General features: G+C 37.9%; 2 protein-coding genes and 1 long non-coding RNA gene across 5 annotated transcripts in view; 2 read left to right on the forward strand and 1 right to left on the reverse strand.

Annotated features, from left to right (window-relative positions):
* The window catches only part of LOC144214875 (sodium bicarbonate cotransporter 3-like), a 34012-nt gene extending 20065 nt beyond the window's left edge, over positions 1-13947 (reverse strand). For 2 of the 3 annotated variants that reach the window (XM_077743591.1, XM_077743590.1), the window contains exons 1-6: positions 13773-13946; positions 5533-5614; positions 4960-5109; positions 4086-4224; positions 2555-2715; positions 2288-2476 (exon numbers count right to left, since the gene is read on the reverse strand). In XM_077743591.1, coding sequence (XP_077599717.1) covers positions 2288-2476; positions 2555-2715; positions 4086-4224; positions 4960-5109; positions 5533-5614; positions 13773-13814 — 763 coding nt within the window. In that variant the 5' untranslated portion in view covers positions 13815-13946. Of the gene's footprint in view, positions 1-1131; positions 1510-2287; positions 2477-2554; positions 2716-4085; positions 4225-4959; positions 5110-5532; positions 5615-13772 lie in introns of all 3 variants that reach the window. The other variant, XM_077743593.1, reaches the window with a different exon arrangement.
* samd12 (sterile alpha motif domain containing 12) overlaps positions 1-20459 on the forward strand; it is a 303220-nt gene that overhangs the window by 93873 nt on the left and 188888 nt on the right. The window lies entirely within an intron of this gene.
* On the forward strand, positions 313-20072 carry LOC144214878 (uncharacterized). Its single transcript, XR_013330294.1, has 3 exons — positions 313-553; positions 4108-4263; positions 19607-20072. It is a non-coding gene; the product is annotated as an uncharacterized LOC144214878 (long non-coding RNA).

Genomic DNA, 20459 nt, shown 5'->3' on the forward strand with positions numbered 1-20459 from the left:
TGATTGGCATGCTAGGCTGCTAACACCCAAAAAATGACTAAATGGAAGGAATGCAAACAATACTTCGATACATTCATTTGGCTTCAAGCTATCGTATCTACACTAAACAGCTATCCAATTGATTTCCCCTGACAACTGTGTCAGTAATGCACCTAAAACAATTGAAAAAAACTACAAATATAATCCGCAGAGACAAATCAATTTGTAATAATATAATTATTCATTCATTCTAAATAATTGTATTGCCTTGAAATCTGCCAAAATAACATCACAAAGGAGTGTGATGAGGTAGCAATCATCCTTGGACAAACAAGGGTGCTGTTTCAAAGCTCAAGTCCCATATTGAATGCCAGATATGAGGCGTTACACACCCCCTATAGTATATCAACTCATGATGCAGACAAAACAATAAGAACATCTAAATCACAAAGCTTATTCAGAATTCAGCAATGGAAACTTAACCAAAAGATGTGAACAAACGTGATCAAGCAGCACAATAAGAGATTTGTAACATAAGAAAAGAGATAGAAGAAACACTATCACAATAGGGTGGGTAAGTATGACATTTAAATGCCTATATTTTCACGACTAGCTTTACTGTTTTAATGTCCTTTTCACTACCAGCTCTACTGTTTTAATGTCCTTTAATTTGATAGCAAAAAAAACAATTGAGGCCGATTCCCATTTAATTATTTAAAAGAACAAACAACATTTTGGCAAGGATCTGGCTAAGGGGTATATAACAGACTGTGGTCAACCCCCCCTCTAAAACGCTGATATTTTCTTGCACATTTGTTAAATCGCATATGGTTTTACAACTATTTAAATAATGGTCTACTGCTTTTAACTCGGGACCAACCCGTAGAATATAGCTCTTTATAGCCAAAGCTGGGGTAGGTTCCGGTTCACCCACTACAAGCCATATAAAGATATGATTGAAAATGAATGGATGGTAGAATGTTGCACGAGGAGGAAAATAAATGTAAGAAAGGAATGGATGCCAAAAGTTAGATTTGTCATGACTAATTGGTGAGGTGGCCGCCAAGTTAACTGGAAGCAGAGCTTTCATGCTAGTGCTAGTGTTTTCTGATCAAGCTGTGACTCACACTGCCAGGCTACACAGATATTTGCCTTCTAAGGGCAGCAGCTCGGATCCCTGGGATGCACAGGATGATTGCCGGCTGAACTGTGGCAATGTGCCTTCCTCAGTCGAGTTTGGTGGATCATCATCCTTAGGGGGAGATACCACCACTTCGGGGATACTATGAGGGTCAAAGCCAGCTCCGTGGGTACGTGGGGGGCTTGGAGACGCACGTCGAAAGGACACAGGAGTATTCTGAGGGGTGGTGTGGGGAGAGGGACCTGATGGATGCCCCATGCTGGAGGAAGAAGGTAGGAGGTGGTTGAGTAGGATGGAAATTCGGGACTCTTGTCTCTGAGGCAGGTTGGAAGCAGAGGAGGCTGCTCCTGGCTTGTTGAGGGAGGGACGCGAAGAGGAAAGGCCCTCTCCTAATAGATGAGACAATGTCGAAAAGGAGAAAGAAGGAAGGGAAAGAAAGAGATAGAGGAAGAGGGGATAGAGCAGATAGGGGAAAAACATGTGAAGTCCAAGTATTTTACAGTGATGGTATTTGAAGACAGCCAGAAAGTGTGAGCAGCAATGACATTCAGGAATGTTATTAGAGAAATGCATGCATTGAATGAGCAAATAAAATGGTCCAGTGCAAAACACACAGAATGATTCCGTGAAGAACTGAGGGTTTATCCACAAGGCCTACAAATCTGTCTCATTCAAAGCTCAATCACGTTACTGTTAGGCAAAGCTTCATACTGCATGCCAGAAAATAAGATATCAGTGGAATTAACTGGAGGCAAACCACAGCAAACCAGTCCAGAACACCTACAGAGATAACACTTCACAGCATTTATCTTTGCCAGTAGAGCTAATTATTTTCATCATCACCAGCAGTGATTCAGAGACCTAATTTTAATCAAATGTAAAACTGTTTACTAAAACAACAACGCCTTAGCCATGCACCTGTTCCTAAAGGATTCAAGACCAGTCTTTCAAACCAAGCCAGCCAAAAAGACAAAATAACTAGCACCCAGATTTCTCGTTCGCAATTTGGAAGTTAATGCTTTACTATTACATAATCCCCTCAATGGTACTCACTTTCACCATCCACCTTCTATGCACGCAGTGAAAGATATTGCATCTTTAGAAATACTTTCTTCATAATTGATCAAATGTAAGAAAAAGAAAAGTGAGTGCACTAGAAAATCTCACCGTTTCTTTCAAGCAAGAAAGGGTCAGAATGTTTCTTGCCTATATCAGCAATGGAGCGCACCAAAGGGATGCGGTTACTGAGCTTTCTCTCATTCTGATGATGGTGCTTCTTCAGCATAGCTTCTCGGACCTTTGCCCGTAGGTCCTCCTTGAGCTGGCCTGATGCCACCATGGTATCTATCACCATGTCTATATGAAGGAAAGGCAAATAACTTATCGTATTAAAATATATATTTAACTATTATTTGTTTCCATTAAAACATGTACCAGCAATCTCCTCAATACTGTGGGCTCTCATATCCAGCATGACTGTGCCATTGAGGATGCAGCTCCGCAGTTCAAATAAACTGTGCAGTGACAATGTGGCCACATAGGGCTTGCTCCATCTTTCTCCTCCATCTTCCACATCCTCTTCAAATTTAAGCCACCTGTAGACAAGAAAAAAGAAGAATACAGTAATCCCTCAAATATCACGGCTTCACTACATCGAGTTTTGTTTCCGGAAAAAAAAAGTTCATAAAAATGTGAAAATCCATGCTGAAATTCGCAAATAGAAGGCCCCCGGGTGACATTACGTTGGACACTACAGTGGAAGTTTAATTTTCCGGCCTGATTCGGCGGCCATGCCTGTGGCATTCTGAGATTGATGGTTCAATCCCAGTTCCAGACCTCCCATTGTAGTTTGCATGTTATATATTACTTTCTCTCTCCCTGTGTGGAGTTTGCATGTTATATATTACTTTCTCTCTCCCTGTGTGGAGTTTGCATGTTATATATTACTTTCTCTCTCCCTGTGTGGAGTTTGCATGTTATATATTATTTTCTCTCTCCCCGTGTGGAGTTTGCATGGTATATATTATTTTCTCCGGGTACTCTGGTCTCTTCCCACATCCGAAAAACATCCATGGTAGGGTGGTGAACACACTAAATTGCCCCTAGAGGTGAGTGAGAATGGGTGTCCATCTCCTAGTGCCCTGCAAATGGCTGGCCACCAATTCAGGTTATCTCCGGCCTGGTGCCGGTAGTTGCCTGGGATAGTCTGCATGTTTGAGTTCAAGTTTTCTCCGGGTACTCCGGTTAACTCCCAGATCCTAAAAACATGCAGGGTAGGATGGTTGAACACTATAAACTGCCCCTAGCTATAAGTGTGAGCTTGAATGGTTGGCCATCCTCTTGTGCCATGCAATTGGCTAGCCACCGATTCAAGGTGCCTCCCGCCTTGTCCCCGTAGTTGGCTGGGATAGACTAGTGCACCCCCATGACCTTAGTAAGGTTAAGTGGTTCAGAAAATGAATGAATAACATTTTTACTGGTTGTTGGCTGGGATAGGCTAGTGCACCCCCATGACCTTAGTAAGGATAAGTGGTTCAGAAAATGAATGAATAACATTTCTACATAATAATAACCAGCTTTTCTCTGCTGATTACTTATGCTCTTGTTAGTCATTGCATTAAAGCAATCCACAGGGGACTGAGAAGCTCTTATTATATTTGGTACAGTGTGAATATTTGTCATGTGAACATTAAACACAGGTCCATGTGAATTTTTTAAAACAGTTTATATTGCTGCACAAACATTTGTTATATATAGGAAAATATAGTTACTCAATATTTGTTAGAATTGTGTTAGCTGCACGTTTTTCCATTTTATAATAATCTGCGATTGATTTTGTCTGCAACATAGATCCTTCTGAACAGAGGTGTCTCATTTTAAAATGTGAGATTGAGAACTAAATAATTTAGAGAATTTAGGTGATATAGAGCGACAACAAAGTTTTCTCCACTCTCTTTACTCTGACCTGGCTGTTTCCCTCCATTCAGTTGCACTGCCGGCTCGGAAGGAAAGCTCATCCAGCTCAGTGAAAAGATCATGGGGAACATGCTCCAAGTCATCGTCCTCCGTTCCCAGAATGAATTGGACCCTTTGAGATGGAGTATCTGTTGAGATGGTGGCAAAGAGAATGAGTCTAAGAGTGTGTAAGAAACACCTATGAAATGTACCTGTCATGTTCGACTTAAAGAGTAAAGTTAAAGGTCAAGCTTTTACAACAATGTTTTTTTGTTTTAAAAAAATTACAGTTGAGGATAAGTTTCTCACATATTTTATAATCCGCAAGAGATTTGAGGTGAAAAAAAAAGAACAGCCCATAAATAGGAATTTCAACCCTGGGAACAAATTATACATACTGGTATATGTCAAACCAGCCAACTTTAATGGCCTGCTCACTTCATGTGGAATTAGGAGTTCCAAAAGATGCATGGGACTTAAGCCTTACAGTGATTTGTGCAAAATGACTTAAACAATTTGAAGTTAATTCCCAATGAAGTTATCCAAGAAGCTAAATTTCCCATCACTAATAGACATTAATGTCAGGACAATGTTATGTAAACCCTAACCCTATATAATAACAGTATATTTTCTTTTCTTAGAAAATAAAAAATAATGACTCTGCTGAGTTATGTTGCTATTGAAGTAAATTAAAATAGGTGGGCATTTATTTTTTAGCAATAGCTAATACAATCAAGTTTGAAATTAATAAAACTAATTAATCAAATTTTAATTTCATGGCCATGAACTCTTCACAATTTCTAACAAATGGACTACTTTCAGACTAAAATGTATTTCAGAAGTTAGCAGAAAGTGAGTGCATCAGATAGGCTTCTGGTTCAAACCATAAGGGGGAGATTCTCTGTCATCCTCCTTTCCATCCTCTGAATCTTTATCTCTTCGCTTTCTGTGGTGTCTGTGTCCTCTGTGACGATGTCTCCGCTTGTTTTCCCTTCCAATAGGAACATGAACGCCTACGTACACTGCTCTGTGGCCTAGAAAAACATTTGCATAGTAACATTAGGACAAACTGAGGGAACAATAGAAATTGTCTTAAACAAGACAAAGAGATTGAGCATTTCAAAGTAAATTACGTATTAAGTTAATAATAGATTGAATGATTGAAGTTTCATCCGACAGCTACCCCAAAAGGCAACCACAGATGGTTTTCTATTTTCTGAAGAGATGCCCTTAAAGATCAATGCGAGGTCACCTCACCTTTAGGCACGATTCATAAAAAATGGCAGACCAAAGATTGGCCGGGGAAAAGAACATATGGCCAGCAAAAGTGGGAAGAAAAATATAAGCACTATTTTAAGAAGTTATTTCCATTCCGAAATGTAATGTAATAATGAATTGAAACACAACAAATAGGAACTTTTTGATGAGAAACAGTCAGTCATGTAGTCATTACTTACTTTCCAAGTCATCCTTTTCATAGTTATTTTGAATAGTGAAGCTGCTCTTTCCATGGTCAACTATTGCCTCCTCATCTAGGCCCTAGTAAAGATAAAAGAATACAGACACTACATATTAAAATGTGCTTTTTTAATAACAAATATATCAATTTGAAAAAAATACCACACAATACATTATACACCATAGAAGTTGGAATGCACTGATTGCAACCATTTCCCAACTTTCAAAATCATTTACTAACTTCAATAATGAAGGCCATTATATCTAACAATTGATAAATGCAATTGTCAAAGAAATAAATGGAGTGAAATAAATGCAAATAGCCAGATAAATGTTAAGATTGTTTTGTTTATTTCTTCATTCCTATTACCAAAGATTACGCTTTTCAGAGCAGAGGTCTTACTTAGTCAATTACTTACTCAAATATTTGGCAAAAAAGTATATGGGAGGACAAAGCAATACTGTTCCATAATCTCAAGCTTTATTGCAAAATGACCTGTATGAATTTGACCTGCCAACTTAATTCAACTTTATTTAACAAGGGTGTAATTCACAATAAAAAAATTGAATATATGGCATTAACATTCCATTACTTATATAATTTTATAAAGTAGAGCTCAATCCATCAGCGCACAGCCAACTGATTGTTAATTCGTCTTCCACTGTGAATCAGATTTGATTCTTCATAGGTGGAATACGATGAATACTACTAAAAATAAGAGCTGAAAATGCACAAACACAAAAATGATTTGTACATCAGTTGTATACTATCGGGCTTTCTGGCACAAATTCTGGCAGTGGACCCCGGCCGGACGTTTGGTAGCCAGGACGTTTGTTCGCCCGGACGTTTGTTCGCCCGGACGTTTGTTCGCCCGGACGTTTGTTCGCCCGGACGTTTGTTCGCCCGGACGTTTGTTCGCCCGGACGTTTGTTCGCCCGGACGTTTGTTCGCCCGGACGTTTGTTCGCCCGGACGTTTGTTCGCCCGGACGTTTGTTCGCCCGGACGTTTGTTCGCCCGGACGTTTGGTCGCCGGACGTTTGGTCGCCGGACGTTTGGTCGCCGGACGTTTGGTCGCCGGACGTTTGGTCGCCGGTCTTTTGGTCGCCAGTCTTTTGGTCGCCAGTCAAATGGTGAAAGAGTAAGCACTGTTGAGAACAGCTCTCAACAAGAGTTTAATATCTACTGTTTAAGTATCTACTGTTGATTCATGAGGGATGTTAACGTATAAGTACTGTTGAAACCAGCTCTCAAATTTATATTCACAAGAGTTTAAGATCTAAATTTTCACTGTTGATTCATGAAAGTTTAATATCTAAATATCTACTGTTGATTCATGAGAGAGCCACAGGCACTTATTTGACTGATAGGTGATTTTAATCAGGCAATGCTACCCGGGCATTCAGAAGACACGTCAGCATCATCCAAGAGTTCATAGGACGTATGTGTTGCTGATCATAGTGAGGACCATAATTGGCTTGCTTGATGGGTCTGGAAATGTAGTCCCTGACAAGCAAATATCCTAAACTAACTGGTATGTGCAGTTTAAAAGTTGGGATTAAGTTTGTCTCAACACAAGGCAAAAGCTCTGGTAACATTGCCCCAAATTGTTTTCTACAATGGCTCTCAATCCCTGTTGCTGGTCCTCCTTTTTTAAATAATTTGAGCCAGAGTCTTTATAGGTTGTGAGTCACTTGAAGCTCACATGAGCTCCTATAGATATCAACTCTCTGTGCTCACACAAAGGAGTTTCATGACAGGAGGACCATCTGTTCCTGCTTTATTATTTACCTTTTTGTGTCTTCAGGTGCTATAGTAAAAGTGAAAACATGCAGTTGTTAAAATAAAAACCTGGTCCTAATCATATGGTTCTACAGCAATATAAATTTTCAGAATATTGTATACTAGTGATTACTGGCAAATAACTTTTTTAACTGCGACTTTCGAGCCGGAACTTGCTGCTTCTCCATGCCACAGAACTGTGTATACTAGTTTATTTTTTTAAATTATCGAACCAGCTACGACTCGCTTTGAAGGGTTATGCTGGTTTCTTTTTCAGATGGTTGCTTTGCTTTCACGTCCATGTAGACTCCCCTGGCTTTATCGCAGATTATCAACTCGGTCATGCTATCTCCAGTGAAAAAAATACAATCGGTACTCGTAGATTTCCTTACGCGAGAGATGCGCAATGTGCAATTAGTTTATTTTCGTAAAAAAAGTACTCCCAGGCATTGCACCCCCCTCCACCCGGCAACGGAACTATTTGAGAAACACTTTTTGAATTACACTTACCTGTTAGCAGAAAAGAATTATTTGAAGATGAATTTGTTAATTTAATTGATCTGTTGAAATCATTATCTACTTTTCACTTTTTAAAGTGGACATTGAGATTGTTTCTTTTTAACACTACATTAAAGGACTGTAAATTACTTATAACAAAACAGTAGTCATAGTCACGACATTCATTTTAAAAATCCTGGTATTTTTTCTTTCTTTTAAACATAGGGTGCCACCAGTGGGTTGCTCTGCCAAACGACTTTGCTCGTTTTCTTTAAAACTAAACAAATACTCCCCCCAAAAAGACATTTTTGAAAGGATTTCATTAAAAGAATTGTTTCTGAAACAAGATGCCAATTGACAATAACAGTTAAATAGAAAATGTAATGCACTGTCTAGCATATTGTATTTTTATTCTGATAACATAACATTAACAAAAGCATAACAGAAGGATACAAAATAATGATTCTAATTTCAAAAGGCAAAGCATGATCTGTAATAAGAGTCAAGTGTTTGTTTGAGACAATCTCCCAGCGTTTATATATATCTCAGGGTGACAGTGACCTAATGTTGGCGTGAACTATTGGTTTGTAATAATGGACTGAAAGTAGAAAATACAAAATAAAGAGTTTAGTACGGTCATTCATGCGGACACTTATTGACAGATGTTTTGGTCCAAACATCTCATAATTAATAATCTTTCTGTTTTCGTGATATGCCATTTACCTATTGCATGAATTAGTTAACGTGGTTTTTCAACAAAGGGATCAAATGTGCAATTAGATGGAATCACTAAGAACCGAGGCGTAATACAATCCTCGAGGTGAAGGATGCCTACGTTTCCCTTGGTCAACACAGAGAACTTCTTGTCCCAAGCAGGATGGAAAACAGAACAAAAGGTGATGAAGGCACATACTCAAATGACACATGATACTGCCTCACATCTTAGCCTTAATATGCGAGTCACTACTGTTAACCATGTGGAAAAACTTTATTGTAATGGAAAGCATTTAGAATATGCCACTACTTGTTCACTTGATCAAGCTGATTATTCCCACATGTATTACCATAATCAATCACTCCATTGTTAGGATCAGTCCAGGTGTGACTCTGGGTTCACAACAAAGTAGCAATTTGTACTACCCCACACATTTAGGTTACTGTGAGAAGTGGTGGTCTTTCGAATTTATGGACAAGATCAGTAGGTAATTCTGTACATGACTGATCTATTCCAAACTAATCATACAACATGACAGAACAAACCTGATGCATCAAGTCAAGTATTACTACCCAGAATCCCAAGATAGATAGTTGTGAGAGGTAGCCCTTTTTGATTGTGAAATAAAATGTTGTTGTCCACGGTGTGAGGAGAAGTCATAGTGAGGTATATTAGGAGAGCTACCGGAATTCTGGTATTTTACTGGTTTAGAAAAACAGTAGTGTAGATCCATTACAATCACACTTATAGATGAAATTTTAAGTTTGTTTAACCTAATTCAGTCAATTAAAAAACATGTATTCAAGTCCTTTAAAACAAACAGAAAAATGGATATAAAATGTAAGAGTACAAAAGAAGTAGCCATGACTGCCTCATAAGTCTGTTCTCCTATGTGACTCTCAAAAAACTAATGTTCCTCACTGAGTGTACATACATCTATTGTCAATGCTCATAACAATTATCAGTTTGCCATAACCAGTAGTCAATAAGCATCATTTGTGCCAACAGTGCGCACCACCTTTACGTTACACAACCTTGGCAGACATGTTTCAAGTTTAACCTACCTTTTCCCACCAGTCTCGTCAAATTCTCCCTTTTATCTTAGTACTGCTCTATCATGTAACCATAACAATCAGAGCTAGTTTTTCCCTGTCGCTCCTTGTAATCATTCAAATTTAGAAAAGCAATTGTCCCTATTTCAGGAAGCTTTCAAATGAATGAATAAATAAGGAAGGGTTGCATCCAATCACCCCTTCTTTCACCTTGGATTATATTTTCTCTCATTTCTATTTCACCCAGACAGTGTTTTAAGCACGCTCCCCATTTAATAGCACTGTAGTCAAAATTGGAAAGGAGGAAACTCAAACAATACATGCATCATTACAAAAGCTGGGATATTGTTTAAGTAACACTACCAAACATGCAAATACTGGTGGACCTACCGTTAGTACATGCCTTTCCTCACTCTGTTTGTCCATTGAGATCCTAGAAAATGTTAGCTTGTTCCTCTATATTTTTTGGTTACCTCGTAGTGAATGCACTCAATAGTCACAATAACATGTGCCTGTTACCAATTCCTGTGCTTGCTTACAGCAGGGAAAAGAGAGAGTGAGAGAAAGGGGGAACAGGCTTCTTCATAACACAGTACTCGTCTCTACCCTGTTGTCAGCCTGCTCTTTGCTCGTCAGCCAATCCCACCATGGCACCATTAATATTTTATTTGCCCCGGCCAAGAGCTAAAAAACACGCACACACAGCAGCACATGGAAGGCACACACACACGTTCAGAGGACATACAAATGTTTACCGGCTGAGGTATTCAGGTCACAAACGAAAACCTATCCGAGACAAAGATGAATGGAAACAGGCAGACTATTTGGCATTCTTAATGCATTGCCTTTGGATTGAAGATAGGAACGTACCGCCTTGACCCGAATATAAGACGGTGTTTTTTATTTTATTTTGGAGAATTGACTAGACTAGGGGTAGCAAGTTAGACAGAAAGAGCAAAAATTTTAAACCTTGAAAGTCAAAGAACCACACTACACAGTGACCAACCAAAACAGACAGATGCACACAAAAACACAATTAAAACCTTATTATTCACCATAAAACTTTCTTCCCCTTACAAAACAACGTGTTCTTTTTAATGGGCCATGATGAATTTTAATGTGTTTGAAGAGAGAATAAAAATAAGAGAAATATCAAACGAGGCAGACCCACAGTATATACACTAAATAGGATAAAAGGCAAAGAGTCACAATTATTTTGTCTGGGAGCTGTGTGGTCAACACCCCTGCCCTAAACTATATAATAATGGTGATTACCGTATTCTCTCGCATATAAGCCACATGCTTAAAAAAAAATCGGTGAATTTTACAATTTCTCGCATATGATTCACAATTTTCATTTCCATATTCATGGTTTTAATAGGGAATACCAATGTGCTTCATTTGAAGGGAAAAATCATCGCACATGGTATTTCTCACATAATGCATAATGCACATTATTTGGGTCAAAATCATAAGGAAGTTAATATGCCTCTCTTTGTAAATGCAAAATATCAAATTATTCCATTTGAAAATAGAAATGTCTATCTTGACAAGAACCTAATGCTTTTTTAATGACAGAAATTACAATTGTTTTACCAGAAGTTTAAGGTTTTGCGGTGGCCATATTGCTTCAAATGTGGAAATATCTCGATTCTTTTGATGGTTCATATTATTGCCATACACCTGTGTGGGGTTTGCATGTTCTGGCCAGGCCTGCGTGGGTTTCCCCCCGCATTCCAAAAACATGCGTAATAGGCTGATTAGACACTAAATTTCCCCGAGGTATGGGTGTGAGTGTGCATGGTTGTCCGTCTCCTTGTGCCATTATGATCAGCTGGCAATCAATTCAGGGTGTCCCCTGCCTCTGGCCCGCAGTCAGCTGGGATAGGCTCCAGCACCCTCTAATGAGGATAAAGCATTTCAGAAAATGAGACTATAGATATGAACTTTGTTTTGTTGTTTTTCTCATATCACAATAAGTCATTCACTTTCTGCACTGTCCATCCTTGTAAGGGTTGATGGAGCCCCCCGCGACCCTAATGAGGATAAAGCGGTTCAGAAAATGAGATGAGACACTACTGCAATTATTGTCACTTTTTAACAAGAAATAAATAGAAAAAAATCAAAGCATATTTTTTTTAAAATTTCATCATCATCATCCATCCTCGAAAGGGTTGCGGGGGTTGATGGAGCCGAACCCAGCTATCATCGCGCGAAAGGCAGACTACACCTTAGACTGGTCGCCAGTTAGACGTAGAGTACACTTGTTTTATTTCATAATCACAAATCTACAATCATCCAGCTAAGCCTTCAAAATCATTTTTCTGTGTTCCGAAAGGGTGTTGCCTGCATGTATATAAATTTTAAAAAAAAATTCACAAGTACATCCAGTAAGTGTGTCCATAGCGGTCTAGTTTTCACCAGGCATTTGCATGAGAAACACTTTACACAGGTATCAAGGCTGATATTTTAACAATCTGTTTATCGTTTCTCTCATTTGAAATAAATGATTGGTCGCATTGTCTTGTGTTATGGGGTTTCATATTTGTCACCTTGCAGTTTTGTGCATGTCAAGTCTAATTTATGCACATATAAGCAGTACCCTGGATTCAGTCATCATTTTCAGCGACAAATACGGCTTATATGCGAGAAATAACAGTACATATAAAGTTGTGAAAAAAAATCATGACATAAAAGAAGTTCAGGAACAAAATAATTTCATAAGTAGAGGTACCAATTTAAACCAAAAAATGTAGCACCAATAATAAAAAATATCTAAACTGAATGAAAAAAAAGTGCATTATGTGAAACACTGAGGAACAGGTCATCAACAACACAAAAACGTGGACAAGCCAGATTTTTTTAACACAATTTTAAGCTTAATTTTAACGGAAGTAGAAAAGGTCACTCAATCCACTGAATCTGATGTACTTACTGCTCTACACAAATGAAAGAATGAGAGGCAGCAGGGGACAAGTATTTTGCTACTTGTTCTTGTTGATGTCTCTGGATTTCTACCGTATGATGCATCAAATGCATCCAAATGAGCTCACTTCTGTAAATGTGGGCTGGCAGTTTGGAACTCTTGGTGTTTTGTACAGCACTTATCAATTTTCTATGTAGTTCTCATTCCCTTTTGCTGCATCAGGAGCACCTGCAAGTTTAGTATCTCAGCTTACGTTTTGACGCAATAACATTAAACCCAATCATTTTCATAACCGGGGAAAAACTTTAGCACTGAGCAGTGATCAAGAAAGCATTTTTTTTAGTGGGGAGCAAAGGGATCGTGTTTCCTCACCACTAAGCACATGATTTTACACGCACAAATAAGTACCTAGACAGACACATATAAACATAGCAGCAGGCAACCCTACACCAGCATTTAGATCATTCAGTTAGACATTTCACACTTAGCACTGCAACCAGTTTCTTTTTTGGATTTGTTCAAACAGCTCCTAAGTTTGACAGTCTGGATCCCATCTGTCACTAAAGTTTGACTGACTCCGGAGACAGGTCACATGGATTTAATACACAGTTTGTACTGATTTAAGATGACTTTCTTTAATAATAAAAAATAAACAAAATTCAAGGGGGGAGATAAATGATCAATGTTTGTTTTTAAGTGCTGAAACTACTGAGATCCAAAATTCTTAGCAAGAAATCAGATAGATTACTGTCATATTGACTGGACACAAGTGACAGTTTAAGCCAATCAAAGGAAAGTGGACCGTTTAATGGTAATTAAAAGTTATATGTTAGATGTCATCTGAAAGAATACTATTTTGTAAAGCCTAAAGGATGTTCATCAGAAAGAAATTCTACCGGTTTGACTCCTTAAATTACTAAATAAACATTATAAGTAAACTGAGAGGAGATCGCCCACGGCTAGCCCAATTAGCTTGCAAGTTAATAACTTGTAAAACCCCATCTCAGAGAACAACAAAAAGCAGAGAATGTTATTTATTTTGAAAAGTACTACACTCTCACTAACAACTTCTTAACGTCACGCCACGTGTCAGGAGAAGAAAGCTGGCTAACAATAGCAGTTTCCGGAGGGAGCTCGGCTGAATTGGTCGCGTAAAGCATCCCTTGTGCTTAACCAGCTGCCAGGCAAACACAAGGTAACAGACGGACAAAGAAACAGGCAGACGTGACACTAAGTTAGCGGTTCCCGGTGGGGTGCGGTTACGTACTGATCTCAAGAAGGGTCGCGTTAGTTCCGATGAATCATCCATCCCACTCCCCGCTAGGCCTTGGGGCAACCGGTGAATTTTTTTGCCGGTTGTGTAGAGTAGTGGAAACCGGCAATGGGACACTTGAGTGAACAAGGGGACTGTCTGGCGACCGCTCGTTTGCTCATGACGTGACGGCCACGCCTTCATATTGACTGACCGTCGGTGGTTACCAATCATATTTTAACATAGAGGCTATTGGCCAATCAGAAGCGAGTGCGTCATTTTAAGGGTGGGTTTTAGTTCGTTTCTCAAGCAAAGCGGGGTTTTTGTTTTAGTTTATGTTAAACTAATGTCGTTATTTTGTATAATTTTTATTCTTTATCAACTGGCGTCCAAAACATATGTTATACTATTTGAAAGAATCCATATATTATTTTTATTATTGGTCTAAAAAGTTAATTATATCGCAAAAGTGGTCGAAATATGTCACATAAAGTTGAACCATTGGAATTATATGATATATTTACGTTTTCCATCCCTCACTGTGAGTGGTTCTCACCGTCTGCACTTTTAGTAAAAATAAATGTATTTTTAACCAATCTAATTTATTAAAAGAACATTTATATTCACCCCTGATGGTCCAATTGTGCTTCTTCCAATTCCTTTCAATTTGCCGCATCTATGCTTCTTTTCGGTGCCCTTTGTCGGTAATTAGACGCGTTTCATCCGCTCTTGTATTTAAAAAAAAGAGAGATCACGCAATTAGGGTGAATGAGAAACATGTTTTGATTTGTTTTAACCAGCGCCTACCAGCAGGTAGCAGTGTTGTACCAACAGTGAAGCTCTTTGTATTGACGGCTTTTGAAAAAGATATTTAATCCAATATTTAGAATATTCTATTTGTAAATCCCTTGGTCAGTAATTTTTTCAACAAAATATCATATAGGAGATTTTCACATTTTCACTGTCATTATGATAATTTATTATGCTTGGCCTGTTTGATTTTTATGGATAGTCTTAAACACCAAACGATGCCAAATGAGCTTCACTTGTGTCTATTGTTACCTTTCTATGATAATACTCATTAAAAATGTTATCGTGTTTGAATAATAGAAAACAGAGATCATTCCACACCTGCCCATCAACCTCTACCATAATCACAGAGTAGCTCCGAAATAGAAGTGAAAAGGTGGGAGATCAAACTCTCACCTCTTAATTGTACCCTGGATCTTAGAGATACTCTGAGCCTATTAGTGCACAAGGAAATGTGCTGTGTACCATCCAAGACACATACATCTAAATAATGCAGCTGTGAATGAGTCAGGATTTAGACAAGCGGAAGAAGCATTGTGTTGGTATCCACCTGGGATTCAAACCAACAATCACTGAAAGGTGTTGTGATGATTTGAGAAACAGTTTTATCCATGAGTACTGCAAGATAAGAGGGTAAAAAAATATATAGGAATGTGTCAATGAGGAAGAACTGATGAAATGAAAAAGAAAAGATAAAACAAATCTGTAATAATTTTTCAACAGGGGGTAATTTTTTTACTTTTACTATCCTCTTCAAAACTTTGCCGTGAGCTGATTTTTTAAAATATTGAGCAAGTGAAAATGAACAGAATCTGCTTTCACCGTATTCTTTAGATATAGTGATGCAATTAACTGCATGGTGCGACACAGGTCTCATCACCAGTCTGTTTTTTTATTTCATATGTTGATGTCATTATTTCATTTTGTGAATGTCATTACAAAATATTGCACAGAATGTAAGGACTGATAAATATTCTCATGGAAACTCGTGAAAATGGAGGCAGGGCCTCATTCTATTTAGCACATTAGGAAAGAAGAGTGTAACGTCATGATGAGATTGCAAAAATGTATGCAATATACATAGCAAAAAAAAAAATCGGCCAAAAGATTTATCAGATTTTTTAAATAAATATTTGAATGAGGACTGAGAGATTTTAGAAGAAATCTACTGTAACTTTTCTGGACAATGTTGCAATTCTGATTCAAAATATTCTTCAAATCAAGTCTAAGTGAAAAATTCACAATGTAGTCATAATGGCAAACATGATGCCATGATATGAAAACAATTCAAAATAATAACTCTAAAATGAAAGGATAAGGAAGTTACTGTTGCAATCCTTTCAAGTGTTTTAAAATTAAAAGCAAAAAGTGATGCTTGCTGTCATACATACTGTATATAATTATTAATTAATACCAGAGCATCTTCATCCTGATTGTACTTCTACTTTATGCTGAATCATTTTCCAGCATTTTGTGGACCAAATGGGATGGGCTCAAAAGAGGCAAAGAATGGTGAAAAAACAAATACATTCATACCTCTACTTACGAATAGCTCGAGTAATGAAATGTTCAGGTTACGAAATAGTAAATGCAAATAGTGCTTCGAGATACAAAAAAGATCCAAGTTCATAAATCATTTTCTTATAATTTTTTCTCATTTTTGTGTTTCTCACATCTTTCATACAAAATTGAGACACTATGACAAATTTTAAAGAGTGTAGTTGGTAGTTGTGTGAGGAACACGAAAAGACTTTGAGAATTTACATTTAAAGTACTGCTCTACTTACAGAATTTTCCAGTCTCGAAAAAAGTTCTGGAACCAATTAATTTTGTAAGTAAAGGTACATCTGTACCGCCTAAACCTGTACTTCCCTACTCCAGTCTTCGACGGCCCATACCAGTGTGTTTTCCATAGCTCCCTTCACTGACACACCTGAATCAAGTGATCAACTAATCAGAAAGCTGTCCAGAAGCTTGATAACCGTCCTGATTGTTTTATTTGGGTGTGATAGTGGAGGGAGACATTGAAAACAGAGGAGTTGAGCAACTCTGACCTAACCAAATACACATTTTAACTCAATGATGGTTTTCTACGGAACTTTTCAATGAGATGATGCCTCATGAACAGGTAATTTTCAGCAAATAGACCACACTTTATTGTGGGTTATTTTAAGCAAACCTTGTACCAGATGTGATTATTTACATCAGGTCATTATTTTATTAAATCCAAAATAACTCAATGTTTCATTTAAGGTTAAGATATCTGAATTCATTCTCAAATCAGCAAATGAGTATTACCTGTGTATACCATTGAACCCTTTTGTCCCAAAAGGTCTGGGCTGTTTTGTCCCAATTGGCGAAACCTTGTGAGAGCACCGAAAAAGAGAAAGCAAAATCCCATGAATCTGTTGGAACTTCCCAAAGTGCAATTGCATTGATTTTGATTCATATCTTTTCCACACGGCTGCTTCTTTAAGTCCTATCCCAAGCATCACTCTTCTGGGATCCTTTGGAAAGCCTTGTGCCCCTTATATCCAGTTTGATTCCTTAGGGATACTGAAAAAGTGGGGCCAGAGAGGGCAATGGCCAGCATGGGGTATTCACGTAAACACAGATTTGGGTAAATGCTGGGAGGGGCTGTGGATACAGTAAATGGTGGTGTTAGAATGGGTGGAGTGAGGTGGTCCGGCCTGTTCAAATGTGTCCCACCAGCCTCCAGAGAGAAAGCAGAGGTTTGAAAATCAATGCGCTGTTAAGTGCAGCTCAGCTGTGGGATCCTCTCCAATATTAGGGATGCACCATTGATTCGAAGCCCATCCAAAGCAGTTCACATGGATCTGACACAAGGGCTTCTCTGCAACACCGGTTCCTGGCACCTCTGTGCTCTCTGCCAACACTCAACACCTTTCAAACATTTGAGGCCTTACTTACTTGAGACTCATCTCACACAGTGGTCTCACTCCAACAGACCTGTGAGCATCATACCTATGCACCAATGATGAAGCAGTTTCAATGGATTTAATTCCAATTGAGGTCAATGTTCTTTGGCATCTGCATAGACACCAACTATTTTAAATTTTGAGAGCTAAATTTGTCAAAATCCTAACATGCCAATTCACACTTTGTTAAAACCAACAAGGTAGATCTTTAAAGGAACAAAACAATGAACCATTTTTTGAAATGTTTAAATTAATTAACATGTTTAATGATTTTTGTAAGAATGCCCAACAATTCTTATTAGAAAATTACAAAAAAGAGTAGGGATAACAAAACAGAGCAACCATGCAATAAGATACACTACCAAATTTTAAAAACATAGAACGGAAACATAGTAATAGGGATGAGATAGGGCAGTCTGGAGAAAAAAAATGGTTAGCACGTCTGCCTCGTAGTTTTGAGATCGACGGTTCTATTGTTCTGTATGGTGTTTGCATTTTCTCCTCGGGCCTGCATGGGTTTTCTGCAGATATTCTGGTTTCCTCCCACATCCCAAAGGTACACACTGTAGGCTGGTTGAACACTCGAAATTGCCCCAAGGAATGAGTTTGTGCGAGAATGGCTATCAGTCTGTTTGTGCCGTGCGATTAGCTGTCAACCAATTCAGGGTTTCCCCACCTGCTGCCCATAGTTGGCTGGGATTGGCTCCAGGACTCACACCACATTTGTGAGGATAACCAGTATGGAAAAGGAAAAAAATAGAATATACAAAGGATAAATTAAGCCAGAAAATAATTATAGTTATAATTTAATTTGGTGTACATTTGATGGTACATAAGAGCCGCAATGTAGACATTTATCTCGCCTGGCTTTGGTGTGGGGAGGCGTGGGCTCGATTCCCTCTGAGGTCGGTATGATTATGAGAGTGTTTAGTCGTTTGTCTCTCTAAGTGCCCTACGGCGTGTAGTCTGCCTTTCGCTCGAAGTCAGTTGGGTTAGGTACCAGCAACCCCTGCAGCCCTTCAAGGATGCACGGTATGGAAGATGATGGTATGGTTGACTTCTCCCAACCATACAGGTGCAATTTGGTGATGAAGAATGCCTTTTCCAGCATGATGGACCATATATATGTCTATGTATGTCGATATATATATATGTCTATGTATATATGTCTATATGTATGTCTATATATATGTCTATATATATGTCTATATATATGTCTTTATATGTCTATATATATGTCTTTATATGTCTATATATATGTCTTTATATGTCTATATATATGTCTTTATATGTCTATATATATGTCTTTATATGTCTATATATATGTCTTTATATGTCTATATATATATATGTCTTTATACGTCTATATATATATATGTCTTTATACGTCTATATATATATGTCTTGATACGTCTATATATATATGTCTTTATATGTCTATATATATATATGTCTATATATATGTCTATATATGTCTTTATATATGTCTATATATATATATATATATATATATATATATATATATATATATATATGTCTATATACATGTCTATATATATGTATAATTGAGAGAGAGACATATATATAGACATATACATATACATATTTACACGTATATGTATAGATGAACATAATCACCACTGTTCTATTCTTGTCCCTCTCTTGATCACTGATAAAGAACAATAATAATAATGTTGACCCAAACACAAGTGCGCCCGCAGCTAAATTTAGCCAGTGAGAGAAGTAATTGTGTGTGACTCGAGGTGAAAAAACAGCCTAAGGACGTCATCTGTGTTAGGATGTCAAAAGCTCTTCTATGTTAGACTGTCTTCAAATTTGTATTTGCCCTATACTTTATGTAACTTTTATTATGGTCTCTAATAGAGATCCCTATACATGGATTTGGATGGGAAAAAAAGTTGACCCACGTTACAGCTAAAAAAGTCTATACAGACCTATACAAACCCAGTTATCGGATTTTAGTGAACCACGATTACGAAATTGCCTTTTTTCAGGTGTTATTTTCATGTCTACCTCCTATGAATCAATAGTAAAATATTTTGTAGAAATTTGTTTCTTACAATTGTTCTAATTGTATAGGTGGGAAATGTCAGAAAGTAAGGAGGAAAGAGATAATCATGATATGCTGACGAACAACCTGCGAACAGAAATGCCAACGTTTTCATTCTCCAGACTGCAATCACATTAGAGGCTCCTTTCGTTCTTTTTTTTAACAACTTTTGTGATGAGACCATGGTAATCTATCTTGTTAGGAAGTGTTAATTGGAGTTAGATTCCTCCTTTTGTCAAGGAGTCTCACAACAAAATTAATTAGAAATCCCGCACACAACTAATTTCAAATGTTTGGGTGATGATTCACACTAAGTCAAAGGGCCAAGGAGACCACAAAGTGCGCAAATATTAGGACTTTCTTATAATAGAAATGGAGTTGTGTCCTTTTGAAAATAAATGTATTGCATAACATGTTGGTATGTTGTTCCCTCCAACAAGTATGTAAGTTTGAGTGAAGTACTACAATTGTTTTCACATGTGAATATGGTGTTTGTCTAAATTTGCTGTGGTACTTATTTGTTGGCATGCAGGTCAAGATGCAACCAACTTCTTGCCTGTATTGAATTGAATTTAATGCTTTTATTGCCATTAGACAATTATAATGACATTTAAAGCTTTCATCACAAAGCGGACAAATAACAAAAACAAAAAATCAGACAAATAAATAATGATCAGGGTTGCGGGGGGTGCTGGAGCCTATCCTGACTTCAGGCCAGAGGCGGGGGACACCCTGAATTGGTGGCCAGCCAATCACAGGGCACAAGGAGAAACAACCATTCAAGCTCACACTCATACCTAGGGCCAACCAATTTACCATGCATGTCTTTGGAATGTGGGAGTAAACCACAGTATGAGAAAACCCACGCAGGCCCGGGAAGAA

The sequence above is a fragment of the Stigmatopora nigra genome, chromosome 21, assembly GCF_051989575.1.
Source record: "Stigmatopora nigra isolate UIUO_SnigA chromosome 21, RoL_Snig_1.1, whole genome shotgun sequence".
Taxonomy (NCBI): domain Eukaryota; kingdom Metazoa; phylum Chordata; class Actinopteri; order Syngnathiformes; family Syngnathidae; genus Stigmatopora; species Stigmatopora nigra.